General features: G+C 42.1%; 3 protein-coding genes across 17 annotated transcripts in view; 2 read left to right on the top strand and 1 right to left on the bottom strand.

Annotated features, from left to right (window-relative positions):
• nbeaa (neurobeachin a) overlaps positions 1-22,224 on the top strand; it is a 106,986-nt gene that overhangs the window by 19,394 nt on the left and 65,368 nt on the right. For all 15 annotated transcript variants that reach the window (XM_086308916.1, XM_086308919.1, XM_086308918.1 and 12 more), the window contains exon 2: positions 18,160-18,391. In XM_086308916.1, the coding sequence (XP_086165042.1) occupies positions 18,160-18,391 (232 nt within the window). The remainder of the gene's footprint in view (positions 1-18,159; positions 18,392-22,224) is intronic.
• Positions 2,801-5,195, top strand: LOC147320723 (uncharacterized). Its single transcript, XM_086308905.1, has 3 exons — positions 2,801-3,079; positions 3,634-3,720; positions 4,064-5,195. The coding sequence occupies exons 2-3, from the start codon at positions 3,643-3,645 to the stop codon at positions 5,084-5,086; spliced, it is 1,101 nt and encodes a 366-aa protein (XP_086165031.1). The 5' UTR covers positions 2,801-3,079; positions 3,634-3,642; the 3' UTR covers positions 5,087-5,195.
• On the bottom strand, positions 6,644-9,635 carry LOC147320722 (uncharacterized). The gene is made up of 2 exons (XM_086308904.1): positions 8,720-9,635; positions 6,644-7,965 (listed from the first exon to the last, which is right to left on the bottom strand). Exons 1-2 carry the CDS (start codon positions 9,539-9,541, stop codon positions 7,630-7,632), a joined length of 1,158 nt encoding a protein of 385 aa, XP_086165030.1. The 5' UTR covers positions 9,542-9,635; the 3' UTR covers positions 6,644-7,629.

Genomic DNA, 22,224 nt, shown 5'->3' with positions numbered 1-22,224 from the left:
CTTGGCAGTCCTTTAAGTAGTTATTTCAGTCACAACTGATGTGGTGAACTTTAAGTATATAAGTATAAATACTGCACATCCGCTTAGTGTACAGTACCAGTTTGTGTAGTTATGGCAGATTTTCATGCCGTCAACTTATCGTCTGGTTTTGGCGAATGCTGTCATCTTCATTTCTTTGCACAGGCTTTACTGCCACTCTTTTGTTTTTGTCCTGCATCTCCGACTCATCCCACATGCCTGCGTCTTTGATTTTTTTTTCTTTTTATATTTGTGACCTTAAAAATAGCTACGCTGATCACAGGGTGACCTCACCAGTTTTTACTGGTCCAAACCACCCATATATCCACCCCCCTAGTGTGGATTTATGTAATTCTTGCAGTATCTGGTGTGTGCGTGTGTCTGACATTTCTGCAGTTATCTTCACTTCTCTCTCTTCATCGCACTCCAAAGCTTGAAGTGAAAGCCCTACACTTTATGCATAACAGCCTTTAGATATTCCACACACTCATGGCTGATCATGTTTATTTTGCTGACTCACTGGGTGTGTGTGCGTGTACGTGTGTGTGTGCTGACTGTGTGATTGTGTGATTGTTGTTTTGAATGAGGCTTCATGAGTTTCTCATCCCATCTGCCATCTGTGCAGACGCTGTTACAAAGGCCCATGGGAAATGCAGTCTTGGAGGCTATCCCCTCCTCCCTATGTGTCTAGAGGCTCCAGTCAGTCAACATGTCATTGTTAATCACAATCACAGAGGAAGAGGGAGAGACACATGCATTGCCCTTTTTATTTCAACATCTCATCCTCTTTTCTTTCTTCTTCTTCTACTTTTTATCATGCTGTTTTCTCTGGGGGGTGGGGGTGGGGGGGTGGAGGAGGCTGGATCCTGTTGCAGCTGAAACTGGATTAAAATGCCAACTATCATTTTTTTTGCCATTTATTTTGATTGTTTACACATTAATTATATTTTTGTTTATTCTATTTGACTGTATTGGTCCTGGTTAGCTATATATTTTTCAAAAAATAACCCCCTTTTTAAAAAAAATATTACATTTTATATCACACTGTTGGTTCACAGAGCTTCAAAATAATACATCGTATTCATCCTGCTGGGTTGTCTGATTACATATCCAAAACACTACCATTAGTAGTTAATCACTTATAGAATTAATCAAATCTCATTCTCTCTCATAGTGCAATCCATTAATCAACTTTTTTTTAGAATATGTTGTTGGAAATATGCCTGTCTCCTCCAACCACCGTTGGGCCCCTCATATATTTTCAACCTAAAGGTATAAAAAAACAAGATTAAGAAGAAGTTTATCCTGTGAATCTGCGCTAGTGATAAAATTAACTGAGGCTCTTATCAATGCAGTTTTCCAGAAAATGAGGTCATGCAGGATACAGAATGTGGATTATTGAGTGTTTAGTGGCCAGTTTAGCCCTAGTGTAATCCATATCTTTGCAGAGATTTGCTATGGTCATCACTGGAGCACTAAACCCTCAACTGCTCATTGTAAAGCTGCGGGCAATAAAATCGCTCTGCCGGCCTGATAAGAAAAGCACAATAGCATTCGGCCGCTGTCTCGCCCTCATTTTCTTTTTCGCTCCATCTCGCCCGTTCGCTCTCACAAACGCACTCTTTCTCATCACTGTTTCCCTTCAGTGCAAGCCGCTTCCTCTTGCCCCTTTGCAGTTCACACCATTCACTCTGTTGTTTGTTTTTCTCTCATCATCTCCCTCTCTGATTCCCCCTTTTTTTCCCCTTTTTTTCCTCGCTCTCCTTCAATTTTGCTCTCCTGCGCTCTGTTGAGCCCTCTTGGCGAAGCGTTAAGTGTATAATCTGTGATCTCATGTGTAGATGGGCCTCTCGTCTCCTCTCACTCTGCACACAAAGGGCTTGAATGGCCACGACTCACTCAGGGGACACAAATGAGTAATGACTCACACATGCGCGCACTCTCACACACGCCAAATAAACACACACGTACACATGGCCGCACCTCTCCAGCACACTCCCGGGGGCTTTGAAGTTGCATATTGATGATGCCATTTCCAAAGGCTCAATTGAATGTGCAGAAGCAGAAGAGGTGGCTATTGACCGTCCACTCACCTCCCTGACCTGTCATCTCTCTGACAGCCATAATGAGCAACAGGTGCCTCTTTTGCCAGGTTTGGCCTTGATAGTTATCCAATATTCAACAGTCAGTCGTAGTAATCAGCCAGCATAATCGCTTGTTTGATGTGCCATCACAGCACTACATAATGGGCTGCGGTGGGTCTGTGAGAGATTGTTTTCGATTAAATAATAATTACTGAGATGAATTTTCACATTCAGTTAATGCTCAGAATAGCTGTGTTTAAAGGCTTAAATTAAGGTGATAAAATAAGAATTTTAATTAAAAGGATTTGTAAACTACGGAGCCCCTCTGATGACATGGTACAAAAAATAAATAAATTGTGGCCACGAAATATCATTTCGAGGCCACGAAATAGGTATAACGTGCCCACGAAATACTTATTTGTGGCCACGAAATAGGTATAACGTGCCCACGAAATACTTATTTGTGGCCAAGAAATAGGTATAACGTGCCCACGAAATACTTATTTGTGGCCAAGAAATAGGTATAACGTGCCCACGAAATACTTATTTGTGGCCACGAAATACTATTTCGAGGGCACGAAACAGGTATAACGTGCCCACGAAATACTTATTTGTGGCCACGAAACACTTGATGATATATATATATATATTATCCCAGGGCACATTCACTAGAACCTGCGTCAGCCATAGTACGGAGTCCTTGCTGTTGGTGATGTCCTTAAGGTGAGTGTATTATATTTTATATTTATTTCATATTGTTATCCCGCAATTCGGCAGTTATTTATTCAGACCTATATTGTTACTATGTTCTAAATGGTATCTGCTGACGTTTCAAATGTTGTATCCTCATGTTGTTAGTACACGTTGTTTTGTTGTGCTAATATGTAGCCGTAAACTCATTTTTAACTGTAGGACGTGCGGCGGCCCCGCAGCACACTTTCAAAGTAGAGCAAGGCTGAAGGCTACTAATAAATGAGGTATGTTCAACATAAAACCTTAGTTCTCTGTGTCACGAAGGTGTCTCTCTTTTACCCTGGCCACATCACCATACTAGCTGGTGCAACTAATCTGGTCTGGACAATAATAACAGTTTTAGATGGAAAGCATCTTAAAATTGCCTTTTTTTTGCTGAACATCTCCTTTGAAAGTAGCATCATGTGAGTCACACTTGTTAAGGTAATACATGCTAAATGAGCCGTAGCTTTCAACGCATTATCGGATGAAGCCTTGCAGTTACAGTAGCTCACTGCGGTTATCACGTTGCCAAGGGAACTAATAAAGCATACAGTGATCGGAATGATTTTGTATTGATGCAGGTTGTCATTGCTCATGCTGAACTACTTAAACTCCAAGTAGACAATCGCTCCATTCCTCATTACCATAGATAATATCTAAGTAATAAAACAATCATTATCAAATTCTGATTTGCCATAGATAAAGTGATTTTATAGGTAGGCTATCATGTAAAAATCTGCTACATAAAATTTATAACTGAGTGTAAAAATACTAATTTTATTTTCATGTGGTTTAGAGGTCAGCTATGGATACTCGGCTGCGAGAATTCTTAACAGAGCGCAAAGTTGAAGAAGATGTGATCAAGAAACTTGAAGATGAGAATGTAAGCCACTGCAGCTTTTGCTGTGTGCGTGCGTGTGTGTCTGTGTGTTTGTTTTTGAACGGAAAGCCGCAATCCACAATTTACTATGCACATTCTAAAAGAATTTATTGAATTTCATATTTGTGTTTAATCAGTGACATTAATTAATGACGTGATATGTTTAAAGAGTAATTTTAAAAGCAATTTTTGTTCATCTTATGTTGGACAAATGTGTACCACATTACCAAAAGTATCTGTTATCAAAAGTAGATAGCAAAAAACAACTCTAAAATATGCAGTTGTATGTATTCATTGTTTTTTTTAATATTGACAATTTTATTAATTTGTTATTTATATTTTTCAGATTGATGAAACTGTCATTCCCTTAATGACAGACAGTGACCTGGCAAAGTACATCCCCAAAGTTGGCGATAGAGTCTCCACTGTGGCCTTCTGCAGACAAGCAACACTGTCACGGACGTCACCATCCAGGAAAGAATCTATACTCTCAAGGCTACGACAAAGACTGACAGGAGCTGAGGGAATGCCTCCTAAAAAGAAATTGTCTCAGTGGGCAGAAAATACAAATGCAAAACGAACAGTTAGACGAATTGAGGTTGGCTGGATGGATTTTGATGAGTCGAAGGGTGGGTTCAAACAGGTGAAGTCTGTAAGTGGTGGTGGAACAAGGCATTTATCTGTAGATAAAAATGAAACAGTGTCAAATATCAAACTTATGGCTGAAAATCTGTTTTTCCCCAATGGCACCTCAAAAAAAAACAAAAGTCTTTCACACTATTCAACTCATATTGAGAGCTCACAGATGCATGTGGATGCTTCCAGTACAGTTGATGAGTTGTATAAGCAAAGTAAAGTCAAAATTCTGCGACTTTATCTGTGTACCAGAAAGAAAACACAACAGCAGCCCCAAGACGTAGAGGCCAATCATGCAATAACCCAGCCCTCTGTGGTAGATCTCACTGGCAATGAACCTAATCAGGCCGCTGATGATCTGTTGGCGGAAAACATAAATTCAGAACCATCAAACTTTGTAATTAATGATGGAGCTTCCACAAGTGGATATTTTGAACTGAATGACACATTACCATGGGATGGTCTGCCAAATGTAGGTGAAAGTGAAGATTCTGATGCAGTTGTTATTATTAGTGGGGATAACAGGGTGGATATTAGTGTGGTTGAACTAAACCCTGAAACACTGTTTACAGAAAAAGAGTCTGATCCACCTCATCACACATTGTCTCTCTCACCGGGGCTGACAGGAGAGGCCAATATTCCTGACCAAGCACCCCCTGAACCACGATCTTGTCCCGTAATACTAACTGTTAGAAGAGGTCATTGTCTTACTGATTTGATCAGTGCCTTTTAAGGACTCAAACATTATTTCATCTGAGGTCAATATCAAAATGTTGTTACCAAATGGAGAGCTTGAACAGGGGGAAGGAAGTGGTGTTTTGCGGGACTGCCTGACAGAATTTTGGATGGATTTCTATGACAGCTGCACATTGGGAGTTGAGGTGAAAGTCCCATTCATTCGGCATGACTTTCAGTGTGAAGAATGGCAGGCTATAGCTAGAGTGTTTGTTGTAGGGTGGAAGCAAGCTGGTTACTTCCCAGTGAAGCTTGCAATACCCTTTCTGGAGGAGATATTGTACGGCTCAACAACCAGTAGTTTAAAAGATTCCTTTCTTTTGTACGTCTCACAAGAAGAGCGATCTGTTCTCCTGAAGGCTTTGGATGACTTCAATTCAGTGGATACAGATGAATTGCTGGAAGTACTTGATGCACATGAGTGCAAGCAGGTTCCTACCAAGGACACACTGCTCCCTGTTTTGGCACAGATAGGACACAAAGTACTTATTCAGGCCCCAATGTTTGTAATCAAGTGCTGGCGTCCCGTTGTGGGTTCTGTAGCTGGTTTACTCCCACCAGAAGGACTGCATCATTTCATAGCAGAAAAAAAACCGACTGTAAAAACAGTGAAGGAGCTTCTAATCTTTCCAGAGGAGATGACAGCTGCCCAGTCAACAGTTTCTCGTTACCTGAAAAGGTACATTGGAGAAATTGATTTCAATTATCTTCAGCTTTTCCTGCGGTTCTGTACAGGATCCAATCTGTTGGATAAAGCCATACTAATTGAGTTCATAGAAACTACAGATTTCCTCCGCAGACCACAATCCCACACATGTGGATGTGTACTAAAGCTGCCCCTTGGTTATCACAGCTATCCAGACTTTCGCAGTGAATTTAACAGCATTCTCGCAAGCTCTATGTGGGTGATGGATGTGGTGTAGGTCAGTGTTACCCAACCTTGGTCCTCAAGGCACTCTGCCCTACACGTTTTAGGTTTTCCACCCTAACAGTTCATAGAAACACGGGTGTAGTTAACAGTAACATGAAGGAATGAATGTGAATGTTCAATAGACTGGGTGGTTAAGTTCTCTTAACAGTGTAGCCCGTTGTGCCTTTTTCATGTGCAGCCTTTTTTTTCATCTGGTCAGTAAGTGCTTTCTTAGTTTCTCCCCCCAATTAAAATAGTAAGCTAAAGGGAATGTTCAGGTTTTTTAAAGTGGAGTTACCTGTAGTAGACAGCACTTAGCACTCTGATTTTGCAGAAGCAGCAGTGAGTGTTGGGGACAAAATAAGGCAACAAATTGGTTGGGGAATGAGACCACAAAACAACACCAGTTGAAAATACATATACATATTTAAATAACATTTTCAGTGCTTCACCTGGTAGGAATCCGTACACTAAACATAGAAGTGCATCTGTTCCTGCTGCACACATTGTTACTGTGTTTTTGGCTAGTGCCAAAATAAATTACTAATTTTAACATTCTAATACTTTTTTACTACAGGAAGAGTAACAAATATTTCCAATATAGCATACAGTAACAGTTCTACAAACTGGAAGATTGCTGAGTGCTTTCTACTGTATATACATACATAAGTACAACACCATTACAAATACCATATTCCAACTGATTAAGCATGTTCTATATTAAAGTATTTCAGATGTTTGCAGAAATCTTAATAGAAACAAGAATGTGAACCTTTATGTTCCTAATGGGTTTAGAAGAAAAGTTGTCAATTACAGAGATTGGTTACATTGTAAAGAGGTTTGTATAACATTTTAGAAATAACTGTTATTTTATCCTGTTATTATATGCAAAATACAACCTGTTTTTGAGTATGGTGTATTTTGAAAGACACCAGTAAACCATTCTCATTGGTACAAAACTTTGTCCTCTCTGTTACATTCTATACATCTTTAAACATGAACATGTCTAATGACACAGCTGAAAGTTATTTAACTACTCATTCTATAATGTCATACACGTGCTGTGATTTTTAAGAAAAAAAGCCGTTCTTTATCAAACATGGGATTGCTTTAATCTATTCCACAATAACAAAATTATAGGCTCAAGAAACATTTGGAGCATTGGTGACACAACTATGATTCTACACTTTAGCCTACTTGGTCTTCTTGTCTAATTGATCACAACATTAGATATATTGCCAGTCTATGTGGTTGTTATCCAAGGTGCTCTTTTTTTGTTAGAAATGAACACATTTTTGGTACCAAAAACTATTATGAACAACTTTTGATGCTTTAACAGTGTGATAAGTTTAACTCAATCCCAAAAGGATTTTTTTTTTCTAACCTGTATCATATTTTAGTTTAATACTCCACGCTTTGTAGCTACCAAGAGCAAGCAACACTTCATGATGAGTTAATTTACTGACATGGACAAAATGAAAATTATGTTATACAGTCTTTTCTGATAATTTTGATACAAAGACAAGATAACTACACACTGGAGAAAAATAATTACTTAATAATAAGTACATTAAGCTGTAGGAATACGTACTGAAGTACAAAATGTACTACATTTGTATGTTTGTGTCCATTTAAGTAGCCTCAAATAACTGTGAACGAACTGTATCCCTGAGATGAAAATATAAATCAAGGGCCTGGGACATGGTAGATGGGAATTCCAAGCTTGATTCCTCCATTATTATTGTGCACAAATCAAATACTTGCACATCACATGGGACTGAACTAACAAAAGTGCAGCTATTTTTACACAAGGTCAAATCTTCTGTCAGTGGAACGAGACAGTCTTCTGCACCCCAAAGGTGAGGGGCCATGTACATGACATCAGGTATCCCACAGGGCACGTTGTTATTCTTTGAGGGCCTTATACGGTGAGCATTCCAAACACTCCGGATGTCATTCAATACCTCCTGATGAAGAAACAAGAATTAGGTCAGAGCTGTAATACAAGGCATTTTTAAAATGGTCGAAAATAAGTGTGGTGCATCCTTAAATGAATTGAAAAGCAGCAATGTTTGGATGCAGTTTAATGAAAACCAAAGGAAGAGGGAGTGATGGCAAAAAAAGAAAAGAAAGAACCACACCAGGCAAACCACTGAGTTGTGGGATCTGGGCTTTATACTAATACTAATACTAATCTTGGTGCGGATGCGCAAAGCTTTTCAACTTTATGCGCATAATACAGGTGACAAAATCAATATTTTTCAATCCCATGAGGGGATCCAATATCATCTCAGACCTGAACGTACCAATGATAGAGCGCTGAAGAGTTACTGATGCGTGAAGCCTGACTGCTTTTGACAGACTGGCAGTGACAGATCGTTAGCTGCAGCATAACTGCTGATGCAGAATGAGTGCAGACAAGGATAATGTCCTCCGATCAGAAAAAAACAACATTTAAGTCGTGCTGACTTCTGATCAGTTCAATTGGCAAAGTGTTCCCTGATTTAAAAACTTTGGCTGGGTTGATGCTTCAGCCTCCATTACGCACATACAGAGCGCAGTTGACCTTCAACAACGTTAGGAATACATTGCATTTACCGTACGGTAAAGGTAACGTCGTTTTAACTATGTAAACAATTATTTTGTTACCCTTACTGCTAAAACAGCTTAATTTAATGTAATTAATTACCACCACTGGTTATCATAATATGGGTCATTTACCTGAATGATTGGCATGAAGCAGAACTGTGACAGAGCTTTGTCAATGAAATCCCCAAAGAAGAATCCTTCGTCCTTCAGTTCTCCTAGAAGCTTGATCCATGACTCGACTCCTTCTTTTCTCATCACTCCCCACCAGCTCTCAATTCTCTGGTTTGCGGTACTTGCTCCTGTGACGTAGCTTCTGTCTCCTGCTCTATCATCCCCGTCATTTCTCCGTAAATAACGCTGGAGGTCTCTGACCAACACGTTCTCAGTGCCCATGTCAGTTCGTACGAGCCTGGGGAAACCCCCACGACTCTCCACTGCTTCCACAAAGTAACCTCCGATAACCTTTGGGTCACTGTTAGTGTGTGCGGCCCGCAGCCAAATGATGTTGCGTGAGAAACCGTCGATGCATCCATTAATACATATCCCATATGGCTTTAGTTTGTCATAAGAGTCTATGTGCCACACAAAGTTAGGCCCCTGAGCAAAATATTGCCTCCTTCTGAGACGTCTGGTCTGGCGAACCTGGGAACCTACTGGGTCCAGTAAAGAGATGAGGATCCTGACGTCTTCTTTCCTGATCGCAATGCCGTGTTGTTTGCACTTTGTAAACATCCACCGATAACCGTGATCCTTCCCAGGCCCTTGCAGTTGGTTCACAATAAAATCTATCCCGGCGTCCAGGTCGTACTTACGTCTGTAAAGCGACTTGGCTCTCAATATCCGGTTTAAATGTCTCTCCGTAATGATGGTTCCTTGCATTGCCAGGCTTTTCAAAATGCATTTGTAGCTCATTCCCAGCCTGAAATAAAACTCAATCAGACTGTCTCTGTCCATGGTGTATTTAGCCTACTTTTATGCTTGTGTCTCTACGCAGCTGTCCAGGAATTCTATCAATAAGATGTGCGCACGTTATCTATTTCGTGGCCACAAATGCGTAATTCGTTGCCACGTTATACCCAATTCGTGCCCACAAATTAGCATTTCGTGCGCACCTTATACCTATTTCGTGCCCTCGAAATAGTATTTCGTGGCCACAAATAAGTATTTCGTGGGCACGTTATACCTGTTTCGTGCCCTCGAAATAGTATTTCGTGGCCACAAATAAGTATTTCGTGGGCACGTTATACCTATTTCGTGGCCTCGAAATGATATTTCGTGGCCACAATTTATTTATTTTTTGTACCATGTCATCAGAGGGGCTCCGTAGTAAACGAACTAGAAAGTAACAAAAAAATTAACGGTAAATAGGTGCTTATAAATGATGAAGCACAATCATTAACAAAAAAAATGGCGTGTGGTAAGATAGCTATTGTCTTCATGTCACGTCAAGACCTTTTCATGTCAAGCTAAGAATAAGCAGAGGCAGAAGAAGTCAGATCACTAATGCCTGAATGGTGCTTTCGTTTAAGAGTGGCGAGAAATGTGTTTCCTGTGTCGTTGTTATGTCTTATCCTTAATTTATGCCGCGATTCGTGTGCAAGTTCTTGCCTACAGCGAGCCCACGGAAAGCGGTTTTCAACCAACACAAACGTGCTCCCATGCAGTCATCCAAAATCCCAACTGCACTTTGCTTGACGTGGATGACACTGTGGGTCAGTCGAATGTTGATTGGTTGACAGGTGGGCTTGAAAATGGATGTGACAGCAGGTTTCACAGAGAATGGCAGAGACACGAAGAAAAAACCATCAAGGATAAAAAAAAAAATGCAGTAAGAAAAGTGCAGACAGTGGCTACAGCAGATATTTATCATTGTTTTTAACACTTGGTCTCACTTCAGCTCTTTGTTATGATTGTTATTCATTATTCATTCTTCTTCATGGCTGGCTGACAGACTGATAAGACTAGCCCGGAAAGAGGTTGTACCACATATTTTCTATACTGCCCCCATCTGGCAGTAAATACTCTCTGTGTGGAGATGAGCAGTCAAAAGCTGCCGATGAATAATTTCCCCATTACAAGGACACTTGAATAGAACAGGGCATTTTATGAATTGCTTTCATTGCATTAGATTACTCATAAGTTTCATTTTCATTTACACAAAACCTTAAAAACTTTCATTTTTATTTTTGGCCTTCATCATATTGGACACTGCAGAGAGAGTTAACAGGCAAGGAGAGTAGGAAATTCAGGAAAATGGTCTGGGGCGGACTCAGACCCATGTGATTCACCGCTGATTTCACATGTCTCCGCCAAAATCTGGCACTACCAAGATGCCTCGAAATTCCTGGAAGCAATGACATCAGTGACTGCAGGAGTGGCATCTACAAGGAATACAGTTGATTCACAGACACAGCCACAAATTCTCTCTGTAATGATTTTCTCTCCATAAAAATGACCAAACTTATACAGCGTAACGTTTCATTTTTTACTATTATAAATAGGAAAGTGTGATTTGTTCTCAAAAGGCACCAAAGTTACACATTGGTCAAATGAGCTGCACCTCAGAATGACATTGAGCGACTGCTAGCAGGTAATATCGCTGATTAAGAGACTCGTTCCCGGTGGGTGATGGGCTCCGCCAGGGCTGCCCTTTGTCTCCGGTTCTGTTCATAATTTTTATGGACAGGATTTCTAGGCGCAGCCAAGTGGCGGAGGGCTTTCGCTTTGGTGGCCTCAGAATCTCATCTCTGATTTTTGCAGATGATGTGGTTCTGTTGGCTTCATCGGGTGAGGGCCTCCAGCTCGCACTGGAACGGTTCGCAGCCGAGTGTGAAGCAGCGGGAATGAGGATCAGCACCTCCAAATCTGAGGCCATGGTTCTCAGCCGGAAAAGGGTGGAGTGCCCACTCCGGGTCGGGGATGAGTTCCTGCCCCAAGTGGAGGAGTTCAAGTATCTCGGGGTCTTGTTCGCGAGTGATGGGAGAAGGGAGCCGGAGATCGACAGACGGATTGGGGCTGCAGCTGCAGTAATGCGGACGCTGCACCGGTCCGTCGTGGTGAAGAGGGAGCTGAGTGTAAAAGCGAAGCTCTCAATTTACCGGTCGATCTACGTCCCTACCCTCACCTATGGCCACGAGCTGTGGGTAGTGGGGCGATCGTGGCTCAAGAGTTAGGAGTTCACCTTGTAATCGGAAGGTTGCCGGTTTGAGCCCCCGGCCCCGGCTTGGACAGTCTCGGTCGTTGTGTCCTTGGGCAAGACACTTCACCCGTTGCCTACTGGTGGTGGTCAGAGGGCCCGGTGGCGCCAGTGTCCGGCAGCCTCGCCTCTGTCAGTGCGCCCCAGGGTGGCTGTGGCTACAATGTAGCTTGCCATCACCAGTGTGTGAATGTGTGTGTGAATGGGTGGATGACTGGATATGTAAAGCGCTTTGGGGTCCTTAGGGACTAGTAAAGCGCTATATAAATACAGGCCATTTACCATTTACCATAATGACCGAAAGAACGAGATCGCGGATACAAGCGGCAGAAATGAGCTTCCTCCGAAGGGTGGCTGGCCTCTCCCTTAGAGATAGGGTGAGAAGTTCGGCCATCCGGGAGGGGCTCAGAGTAGAGCAGCTGCTGCTCCACATCGAAAGGAGCCAGCTGAGGTGGTTCGGGCATCTGACAAGGATGCCCCCTGGGCGCCTCCTGGGTGAGGTGTTCCAGGCATGTCCCACCGGGAGGAGGCCCCGGGGCAGACCCAGGACACGCTGGAGAGATTATATCTCTCGGCTGGCCTGGGAACGCCTTGGTATTCCCACGGATAAGCTGGAGGAGGTGGCTGGGGAGAGGGAGGTCTGGGCCTCTTTGCTTAGGCTGCTGCCCCCGCGACCCGGCCCCGGACAAAGCGGATGAAAATGGATGGATGGATGGATGGATGGAAGAGACTCAAAAGCTTGTGTAGTCCAAGAAATGAGTAGATCGTAGCCAAAAACATCCAGATAATTGCCGTTAAGATAACAAAATGTTTATTTTTCACAATTTAAGTTGGTTACTCAATGATAACGACATTATTAATGGCTTCATACTGTTAAGTGTCCCTTTAAGGCCTGATTATGTTAAACTCATTTAATATGAACAATACTGGGCCCCCAGGGTGTCATTTATTTTATTACTTAAAGCTTTTGAAATTCTGACCTGTCTTAGCTTGAAAATGCCGATGACCCTTGGAGCTGCTCTGGATTATCTGTGAGCAGTGTTGCTGGCGAGAACCGCTCGGAGGGACAGAGGGACTGTTTGTTTTACCGAGCTCTTATGAGAGCTGGTTTTGGCTGGCCAAGGAGCCTGCCCGTATAAGCCCTTTGTGGTGTGACGGTCCTGGCACCCTCCACCCCCACCCCAGCCTTCTTGAAACTCCCACTTCCCTGACACAGTACGGATGATGCCAAGCTCCCAGTGCCAGCTCCCGTTGGGGTCTGAATGAGCAGTGCTGCAAGGCCAAACAGTACAGCAATAGAAATGGGAGAACGGGCGTGGTTTCGGGCGGTGGGGGGGTGAAACGGCAACACATAAGTGAACAATTATAGAGCTGGTACATTGCAGGAATAACTGACTTTTATAATCACCTCAGTCACAGAGTGAAAAAGTGAGAACGAGTGGTGTCTGGCAGACAAACACTTCTCAAGCCCATAAATACACCACAATATAAGGAGATTACTCATCAGTCATGAGCCCTGTGGGAGATATTCTTACATTTCAGACTGCTGCTGAGTATGTTTCAAGGTTAAACAGCACATGCTCAGTGATCAGAAGAGTGTACTCTACAGTGTAGGCATATAACAAGTAGGCTTCTGTTCATATGCATTCCAGTGTTTACCTGTCAAATGTGAACTCTAGCTGGTTGCCTTGCTCTCTTTTTCTGTGTATGTGCGTGCGTGCGTGCATGTGAATGGAACATCCAGCCCTGGACGGCGTGCTCTGGGAGCAATCGTTGCCGTAATGGAGCCAACGCAAACGTCTTCTAGCAGTTGCCAGGAAGACGGTGAGGTCAGCGAGTGGGTGGCACTGCCATGCCTGTTTATCGTGATGCATGAGGAGCAATGTGGCTCCCTCCCTGGTTTGTGTCTTTTACCCACCAGGGTGGGTAGTAAAGGCCTCTTGTGCGTGCTCATTGATTTGTGAGGGCATTGTCGTTATGGGTGGGAACCGACACTGTAGACACGTGGACCGGGGGTGAAAAGAAAGATTGAAGGTTACGAGTCTTTATGCAAAAGAATCATGTTCCCTCATAAAACTAATTAGGAATCTTTTGTGGCTGTGCACGATGGAGGCGGTGATGGTGCTTGAGTGCGCTCGAGTGTGCTCAGGCTGTTTGTGATGAGCCTTATTGCTATTTAGGTGGCGTGTTTATTTATACATCAATTAAAAACCCCATTCCAGCAAATAATGGACTCAGGCATCTATCACTTTTATTGAAGTCTCATGAAATGGAGAACATTAATTTTGACTGGAACATTTTTATACTGAAGAAGTCTTTTTCAGTCTGACTTTCCTTCCTTTTTACGTTTTGAGGTTCAGGCGGTTTTTGGCGGTGTCATCCAGGTTGTTGTTTTTCTTTTCTTTCCCCCCAGATGTTGTTTCTGGTAGAGCAGACATAATAATAATTATTCAGACACTTCTATTTCTCCCACTGCGCTTTCTGCACTCGCGCTTTCCCCCCTCCTTATTGTTTGTCACGAGACTCAATTCGTTGCAGTCGTTTGCATCACCCCTCTCATCTTGGTGTGATCTTCCTCACACGGGTGGGAAGCAGTATGCACAGCGAGATTCTTGTGCTGTACACGTGTAGGTTTGGCCCAGGGATGTATGCGTTTCTCTGTTCAAGTTGCTCCGTATCCGTGAGCAGGTTTCTGCAGAAAAAAATAATTACGCCGCCTCCCCCCCTTAAGCCTCTATTACATGTAATACTGAGCGTCTTCAGACGGACAGGCTGTATAGATGTAATACAACACAGTGGTCCCCAGTGAGCTCTGTAATTGGGAACCTCAGAGGAGAAGGGGAAATTCAATGTGGGATGAGTTAATTCTTCCTCTTTTTATTCCATACCTCATTCAGGGGTCCACTCTAATCTGTGCATTCACGGAGTGCAGCGGATCAATTCTTATCACTGAAAGGGGGGAGGAGAGACATAGGGAAGAATAAGAAAGAGGCAGGAATGAGAGGGAGGTAAGAGCAAGTAACATGCTGATTGTACACTTGGAAGTGTTGAAGAATTGAAAAAGGTGCAGGTCTGTAAAAGGAAGGGAAAAGAAGCATGATGGATATTATGGATAAGGACCAACCTTTAATCTTATAGTTCTGTGAGCCTGAGTCTCACAGAAAGTCATTGGATGGGGCAGCACATGACAAATGTTGGTGTTGCTAATGATTGCCGCACCTTTTTTATGTCAATATTATATATGGCAGCGTCATTTTTCTTTAAAGTGAGATCAAAGCCAGGTTTGCAGGAGCTTCGGTGACAAATGGGTTACATCCGTGTTCATTGTTTGATGTTTGTTTGTTTGAAATGTATTCATAAGTCAGGTTTTCTAAATTTTGACTTTCAACTATTATTATTTTTTCTAATAACAGTCTTTTGCAGTGCTGTAACTACTGGCTGTTAAACTGAAGCGTACTTGCTCAGATTTTGTCAGTTTAGGTAGCAAAACATCTGTGCACTAATAAATGGTGACAGCAGCGTGTCCCTTGTTCCATTCCCCAGCAGCTGGTCTTTTACTACATGTCACTCCTCTGCTCTCTTCCCACACATTTCTCCTGTCTGTGTTAAAGTTTGCTGTAGTGGAGTGTTTATTGGTATTCCAGCATAGGGTGAGCTTACATTGCTGGGTATGACATTTATACAGGTAGGAAAGTAGGATGACATAATCAAAGACTATGCTTGTTTGCAAAGTTGCTTGTAATTATAAAAGCTCTGAAGTTTTCTTGGTGTGCCTAAATGAGACCCACTGATACTGATTTATTTTTCCCAATTCTTATTTGCTTTGTAACTACAACTGACAGCATAAGCAGACAAAAATAAACTTTTCTTCATGGTAAAATGTTATTTTCATTATAAAATCAATCATTAAGTGTAGGATCTTCTCTTGCTTACCCTACCGAAAAAAGGCAGTGGTAATAGATTTATATAACAAAATAAATGTCAGATACTTGCATTATTTTTCCAGTATTTTTATAAAGTCAGCAGATAATAGGATATCGACCCTTTGCACTTTTTCCCCTTGTCTCTATAATTTTCCTCTTGCTCAGCTTTTGCTCATACCGAGGCTCTGGATAGCTTTAGCGTTAGCCACTTTTCCTTTGTTGTTTTTTTTCTTTAAAATATCCAAGTTCGGTTTGGTCTGTTAAGAGTCTGATTGGGTTTTGGAAAGGTTTGTGTTTTTACTCACACTGAGATGCTTCCACCATGCTAACGACATGTTAGCATTAGGCTGTGTGTGTGTGTTTGTGTGTGTGTGTGTTTGGTTGTGCTGCTATGCACGCATGAAATAGACTGGCTTGTAATCGGGCACATGTGAGATTGGCCAGTCACAGATGAGGCCCGAGAATTATAGAAATTGGTTGATTCTGGTCCCTAGCTGATCGATTCATGCGTCTGTACGTGTAATATTCAAACCGACCAAACATTTTGATGATGAAAATGAAAGTTGAACCAACATTGTGGTGACTACAACAACTTCAGTTCCCCTTCTGTGTCCTTGGATTATTTGTTAGCCCTTCTACCAACAGAATTGTTTTCTTGTCTTTGATAATCAATTAATTATTTTTTTAAAATTCTAGTAGGTTAATTAACTTATTGCTCAACCCTCATCATCCCTGCGGTTATGATGCTCATACCAGGGACAGAGATGTGCTATCTGTAACAGGCTGAAACATAAAATTTCATATGCAGCAAATGAGGCAAAGATGAGCTGTTCATAAACAGCTTTAAGGTAAATGGACTGGTTCTTCCATAGTGCTTTTCTACTCTACATGAGCACTCAGAACGCTCTATACAACTTGTATGAGTCACCCATTCACACGCACATTTCTATCTAAGTGCTTTCGAGCTAAGATTCACACACATACACACTACGATGAACACATCGGCAGTAACTCCGGGAATGCTCCGGAATAACCAGACGCATTTAATTCCTTCATTTCAATAATCTGCTCTATCCTCTATAAGTTCTCTTGCTGAGAACATTTGGTTCATCTGCAACAGGAGGTGTATTATTTGTCAGTGAACACAAACGATTGCCTTTTGTTTTAGACAATTGCCAGGAAGACTCTTGGTGGAAAACAGTGCTGGACACAATGAAGTGAATCTAAATGTCTCACAAGGTGTATTGATTCATCCGGGATGTGTTTAGCTGCTGTCGAATACAGATTTGTTGATTTGTCAGATGAATATTATTGTGTATTTGTTCTTTAAAAGTTTCATTTTGAAGCTAAGTGTGTGAAACTTATTTTTTTTTAACAGTGATCCAAAAACAACACAGTTTGTAAATTGCTATGTGATCATCTCTTAAAGATAGCAAGAGTGCGCAGAGTATAACTTTACATTCCCCGCTGAGCTTGTAATAGTTTTTGCTTAAGAGTCGTTTAACCACATGCAGAATGAATTATTGAAAATAAACCCTTTATTGAACAGCACCAGCATTATCTGCGTCTTCCCGCTCCTGACTGCAGACAGCACACCACAGCCCTGCTGCCCCTCCAGTTTAATCACATTGTGAAACAGACCGACTCTCCTTGATTTATCGATTAGTTTTATTCTCTCATGCCGTGTAAACACCACAATAGTCATAATGTTTATCCTGTTTGCTGTCTTGCTAGCTTCTGATAATCTATTGCATGTTTCTTTTCCATCTGATTTAATAACCCCTGTGGTGTTCTCATAGCTTGCTGGTTGCTATGGCTACCGTTTCCTGGATAGCGTAGCGTGCTGAGGGTGAACTGTGTGGGTATGGCTGTGTTCATGTGGCGTGTTAGTTAATGTGCTAGCGTGTTGTTGCTGTACTTATCCAAGTAATTATAGTTGCCAGCCATTAAGAGACGGAAAATCATTTGCATTTAGTTTTTAAAGTGCGGTCTCCTCACACTAATGCCATCAGAGAGGAGAGGGACTGACATGTGCGTTAACTTTGTATGTGTTCAATTGGTGTTGTGCATCTGAGGTGGTAGAGAGGGGCATATTTATGCCTGCTGTATTCTGAGAGTAATTGGAGGAAGAGAGGAAGGAGAGGAAGGACGATCTGTGTGTGTGTGTGTGTGTGTGTGTGTGTGTGTGTGTGTGTGTGTGTGTGTGTGCTCACATGAAGGACGTTTATTTGTTGCAGCATATGAGGCCCCGGGCAGAAGAGATGCTTTCCCAACCACAATCAGCATCCATCAGATGCCAGGCTTACCTCTCCTTCAGACATAAGGTTAAATGCTACACTAAATCATTCACTCTTCTTGTTCTCTCTCTCCACCCTCCCCCCCAATTCCTGCTCTACGTCTGTTCCCTTCCCAAACCCTCCCCCTTCTCCCCCTTCCCACTTCTTCTCCTAAAGCTGGTGGGCGGCGAGTTTGACCTGGAGATGAACTTCATCATCCAGGAGGCAGAGAGCATCGGCTGCATGGTGGAGCTGCTTTCCCACTGCGAGGTGACGTGCCAGGCGGAGATCTGGAGCATGTTCACAGCCATACTCCGCAAGAGTGTGCGCAACCTGCAGACCAGCACCGAGGTTGGCCTCATCCAGCAGGTGTTGCTGAAGATGAGCACTGTGGACGACATGATTGCAGGTGAGCAGTGGGTACACATGGATACATGCGCACATACTTTGTATTTTGATCAGTTTTTTTCAAGATTGGACAACCTATAAAATGAGAATATAGTGGGATATAATGATAACTTTACAGCTTAATTCCCCTGAATTAACTCCACCCTGTAATAGCAAAAACCACGCCTGACTGTTTTTAGATAATTCCCCGAATTACCACAATTTTAATATGACCTCAAATTTGTGGCTTTGAACCAGGTCCAAACAGCTTACAGAGGAAGCGTCTTCAGTGTCCGTGTCCAAACATATTAATGTCTTTTTTACTGGGCTTGGCACTGTGAATTCATCCCAGAGTCAAACTGTCAACGCAAAAATTCTGCCTTCTGTGGGGTCTGAGGACACAAACAACTGGATCGTGCCATTGTGCACCTGCTCTCAGCACACTGAAAATTCTGGTGTTTTTTTTAATATGAAACATGAACACAGTTGTCAGTAACTACAAAGGATACTCTCTAAATTACTCTTCTTCCAACCTCATGCTGTTTCGGGACAGTGTAGGGGATCCAGCACACATTGCAGATACACAAGTGCAATTAGTCTGGAACGGGACTTCCAGAGAGCTTTCAAAAAACACTGGCAGTGGCACGGAGGTGGACTATGACATCACTTTGAAGAGAAGATCAGCCATATTTAAATAAAGGCTTTTGCTCTTTATGGCTGAAGAACTTACTGGTCACACTTAGTTTATGATGATGGTAGTGCTTGAGGAGAGAAACATGCGGATGTATCGCTTATTGATTCTAACTTATTGGTATTTGAAACAAATGCTAACAAAATATTATGATATTATTATTATTATTTAAATGGTTAATAGGCCTTAAATCAAAGTTTGGGATTGAACACAGCTGCCTTCGTTACCATTAGCTTTTACTTTTAATAGCATGTGTTTTTTATTCAGTTGCAGTGACACACACACACACCCACCTTATAGCTATTAGGCCACCAGCGTTATCTGTATGCATGCCTTCACAATGACTGTTTGCATGTGAGGCGTTCAGGGGACATCTTCAAACTGTGACTACAGAAAGTCGAATGTGTCAAAACTTTGTTAAGTTCTGGAAGAAGACCCAAAACGTCACCCATGGAATTTTCAGGAACCACTTATTTTGAATTGCACGCTTGGTGTAAAACTTCTCTGATACTGAAAAATAGGTAAGACTCAGACTAGAAGAGCAGAGTCTGTGCTAAGGTCAGTGTCTAAATCTGCATTTATATGTAATGAGTTCCTTCTGTAAACTCCAGCTCTCCACTGTGCGTCCAAGTTTCATGCACTTTGTTCTGCACTTTTTGCATAACCTTGCTGACAGAGAGGAAAGAAGTCCTCTACCAAGGCCAGTGGCCTATCTCTCTACTTTAACGAAAGTGATGGGGATCCATACCAAAACCTAATGGGCTGTTCTTTAACAGATGCCCAACCTCTCAACCTTGTAATCGTGTTGACGAAGCAACAACCAGCTGAATCTGTAAACGTGCCTCCACCTTGATGGAAAAAACTCAGATGTTTTTCCCTTATATCAAAACCTATTCCACGTGTCCATGAGTGTTTGCCCTGCAGTGAAACATCCATAAAACCCTTCGGTGCAGCAAAAGCAAAATACTAACCTCGATGTGTTTCTGTGTGCTCACTGCCATTTGTTCACGGGGCTTGATTGCAAAACAACACATCCACATTCACCTCTTTACATGAACGTATTGACCTTGGCTTCCCTTTAATGATGCCTCGGAGTGCACATCTTTTGCTCCACCCCCCCAGTGTCCTCTCTGCCCTAGCTAGCGCCGCAGGATGATGTGTTTTATAACTTCTTTGACTTATTACTGCTCACTACAGCAGAGTATACGCCACTTAAATCAATTTAATGCCGATTCTTCCAGAGAGCTGTGATTATAACATTTTTCCAAACCTATGCAAAATGACCCACATGAATTGAACACAACAAAAACAGAGCTTAGGGGTTTTGAATCTAGGACATTGTGTATTGCATTTTCCTCTCATACCCAGCACCTCAGTGAGATATCCCTCTCCTTTATTCCCTGTCGCTAGGCTTTGGCTAATGAAATATTATGGGAAGACTCTATTCATATCTAGCAGGCCTAATGGGAAAGAAGAGCCTTTCTAAGCAGATTGGCTCCCTCTGAGAGAGCTGTGCTGTCTCTCTGCCATATCCACACTGATCTGTTGTGGTTGTGTAAAGTGAAAGTCAATGAAGCAGGAAGGTCATTTGGGCTAAACAAAAGCCTCAATGTGGTATTTAATTATATGCTTGAATATTGAGAGGGAATTGTATTTAAAGTCTTGTTTTTATCATTTCATGACATGTAGCCATTAAACAAAAGCTCTTTCGCAGCCTTAGAGAGGGAGGTTTGCCACTATTGTCTGTTAAAATGTGAACAAATTAAAGGAATAGATTACGATTTTGGTGAATATGAATATTTGTTTTTTGTTTCTTTGGGGTTTATTTGCTAAAAGGAGATTAATACTACTCTGCATGCTGTTTTTTGTACTATTAGCAGTTAAATGACATGTGTGGTCAGAAGTTTACAGACACTCATCATTGTACAGCATCTTTAATTACTTTAAAAAAAGGGAAGTGGGTGCACACGTTTGAATTTGGTTTGGATTTTATCTAATCGACACAGGATCAACATTTAAAAATGTAGGGCCTCTAATATTTTCCTATACTCAAATCTTTTAAGTTATGCTGTAGCTTCTTGTGGGGCGACCGTGGCTCAGGGGGTTGGGAAGCGTATCTGTAACCGGAAGGTCGCCGGTTCGATCCCCGGGCTCTCTGTCCTGGTCGTTGTGTCCTTGGGCAAGACACTTTACCCTACCGCCTACTGGTGTTGGCCAGAGGGGCCGATGGCGCGATATGGCAGCCTCGCTTCTGTCAGTCTGCCCCAGGGCAGCTGTGGCTACAACCGTAGCTGCCTGCACCAGTGTGTGAATGTGAGAGAGAATGAATAGTGGCATTGTAAAGCGCTTTGGGTGCCTTGAAAAGCGCTATATAAATCCAATCCATTATTATCATTATTATTATTCTTCGGTGCCTTTTAACCCTGTAAAGCCTGATACAAGTTAAAGATCATATCTGCAAATTAATATTGAATTCATTAATTATTTTTTTTATTCTCACAATTATTTCACAGTTCAGGCTTAAAGGGTTAACCTGACAAGTCCAAGGTCTGTTAACTTCTTGTGAGTGATTATAATTGATTTTGCCAGGTTAAAAATTGGTATTGGACCAATGCTCAGAACAATAGGAAGGAACTCTGTGAAGATTTAAGAAGGAGGATTGTGTAGATTTACATAAATAAACAATTGTATGTAAATACAGGATATTCAGATGCGTCACCCTCAGATGAGAGGATATTTGGTTAGGTTAGGATGTTCAGACAACCCAACAAGCCTGCCATGAACTGGAAACTGTTGGAACACTGGCTTCACTGGCCATAGTGGAGTGAGCTTTTGCCATGGACTGAGGAGATCCAGAACAAACAAGAAGCTCCTGTTCCAAATTCGACACCTTCGAGCTAGACTGGAATTTGCAGCTGTCCACATGAATCAGCCAAATGGCTTTTGGAGAAACGTTTTGTGGTCAGAGGAGACAAAGATTGAGCTAACTGGCCACAATGACATGAGGTTTGTTTGCAGGAGTAAAGGCGAAGCTTTCAAACATAGGAACGTTGGGTCTGTACCAAGAAGCCAACCAGTTTAGATGAATCCCACCAGTCCATCCAAAATTATATCAGAAGCTTTTTGATGGCTGTCAAAACTGTCTGATTGAGGTGCACCCTGCT

Source organism: Aulonocara sp. 'chitande type north' Nkhata Bay, linkage group LG10 (assembly GCF_057382095.1).
Source record: "Aulonocara sp. 'chitande type north' Nkhata Bay isolate Kocher_YH1m ecotype deep benthic linkage group LG10, A_spYH_male_GT1.1, whole genome shotgun sequence".
NCBI classification, from domain to species: Eukaryota; Metazoa; Chordata; class Actinopteri; order Cichliformes; family Cichlidae; genus Aulonocara; species Aulonocara sp. 'chitande type north' Nkhata Bay.
Note: the sequence above shows the minus strand (reverse complement) of the source record. Positions and strands in the feature narration are given on the sequence as shown.